This window comes from Chiroxiphia lanceolata, chromosome 30 (assembly GCF_009829145.1).
Source record: "Chiroxiphia lanceolata isolate bChiLan1 chromosome 30, bChiLan1.pri, whole genome shotgun sequence".
Lineage (NCBI taxonomy): Eukaryota > Metazoa > Chordata > Aves > Passeriformes > Pipridae > Chiroxiphia > Chiroxiphia lanceolata.
Window position 1 is genome coordinate 871,543 of NC_045666.1, and position 1,794 is coordinate 873,336.

At 57.6% G+C, this 1,794-nt stretch overlaps 1 protein-coding gene across 1 annotated transcript in view; it reads right to left on the reverse strand.

Annotated features, from left to right (window-relative positions):
- RAPGEF3 (Rap guanine nucleotide exchange factor 3) overlaps positions 1-1,490 on the reverse strand; it is a 15,387-nt gene extending 13,897 nt beyond the window's left edge. The window contains exon 1 of the mRNA XM_032713381.1: positions 1,435-1,490. Within this exon, the coding sequence (XP_032569272.1) occupies positions 1,435-1,490 (56 nt within the window). The remainder of the gene's footprint in view (positions 1-1,434) is intronic.
- Between the last annotated feature and the right edge of the window lie 304 nt (positions 1,491-1,794).

Genomic DNA, 1,794 nt, shown 5'->3' on the forward strand with positions numbered 1-1,794 from the left:
CAGTGTCAGGGATGTCGTGGCTGTGGGGACAGGGATGTCATGGCTGTGGGGACAGGGATGTGGCTGTGTTGACAGGGATGTTGTGCCTGTGGGGACAGGGATGTCGTAGCTGTGATGTCGTGGCTGTGTTGACAGGGGTGTCGTGGCTGTGGGGACACGGATGTGGCTGTGGGGACAGGGATGTGGCTGTGGGGACAGGGATGTGGCTGTGTTGACAGGGATGTTGTGCCTGTGGGGACAGGGATGTCGTAGCTGTGATGTCGTGGCTGTGTTGACAGGGATGTCGTGACTGTGGGGACACGGATGTGGCTGTGGGGACAGGGATGTGGCTGTGGGGACAGGGATGTCGTGGCTGTGATGTCGGGGATGTTGTTGCTGTGGTCACAGGGATGTCGTGGCTGTGGTGACGCCGCCAGGTCATGGCGTGGACAGAGCTCTGGAGGGGGAATCGGGTGAGAGGTGGGGATGCGGCTGTAGGGACGTGGTGTGGGGCTGTATGTCCCCAAATCCACGTGTCTGTGGGGCTGTATGTCCCCATTTCCATGAGTTTCTGGGGCTGTGCATCCTCATTTCCACGTGTCTCTGGGGCTGTATCTCCATTTCCACGTGTCCGTAGGGCTGTACATTCCTGTTTCCATATGTCTGCAATTCCATACATCCTTGTTTCCGTGTCTCTGGAGTTCTGTACGATCCCATTCCCACATGTCTGTGGGGCTGCACGTCCCCATTTCCATGAATCTGCAGGATGTGCCCCCAAATCCATGCGTCTGTGGGGTTGTGCTCCCATTCCCATGCATCTGTGGGGTGTGTCTCCAAATCCATGTGTCTGTGGGGCTGTGCACCCTCATTCCCACGTGTCCGTGGGGCTGTACATCCCTGTTCCCACGTGCCTGCGGTTCTGTACATCCCCTTTTCCACGTCTGCAGTTCTATACGTCCCCTTTTCCATGTCTCTGCATTCCATAAGTCCCTGTTTCCATGTCTCTGCAGTCTTATACGTCCCCTTTTCCATGTCTGTGGGTTCCATAAGTCCCTTTTTCCATGTCTGCAGTTCTATACATCCCCCTTCCCACGTCTCTGCATAAGTCCCTGTTTCCATGTCTGTGCAGTTCTATACGTCCCCCTTCCCATGTCTCTGCAATCCATAAGTCCCCCTTTCCATGTCTGTGCATTCCTTAAGTCCCTGTTTCCATGTCTCTGCAGTCTTATACGTCCCCTTTTCCATGTCTGTGCATTCCATAAGTCCCTGTTTCCATGTCTGTGCGGTTCTATACATCTCCTTTCCCATGTCTCTGCCGTTCCCAAGTCCCCGTTTCCACCCATGGATCCCTTTTCCTTAGGGATCCCGGCCGTGCCGTGGGGTGTGTGGGGTCCCCCCCTCAGTCCCAGCCCCCCCCGCCCCTTCTCCCCCCACCCGCGGGTGTCTCAAGGTCACCCTCCCTCCTCCAAAATTCCAGCGTTCATCCCGAAATCTGGCGGGCAGGAACGCATCCCGACGGATAACCCGGGATGACCCGCATTCCAACCCCCCTCCCGCCGCTCCGCGTTTCCCGGAGCTCCTCTCCCGGCGTTCCGGGAGCCCTCGGGATGTGTCGCCGCATTCCCAAGGACGCCGGGACCGGGAGAGAATCCAGGGCCGAGCGGCCTCTGGGGATCCTTCACAAACCCCCCCCAGCTCCCGCCCCCCGTTTTTCCCAAAACCTGGAATTCCCGCTTCCATTCCAGAGCCTTACGAGGCCTTCCTGACCTCAATTAATTCCCTTAAAACGCCGATTGTCGCGGAAATGAGCTCCCA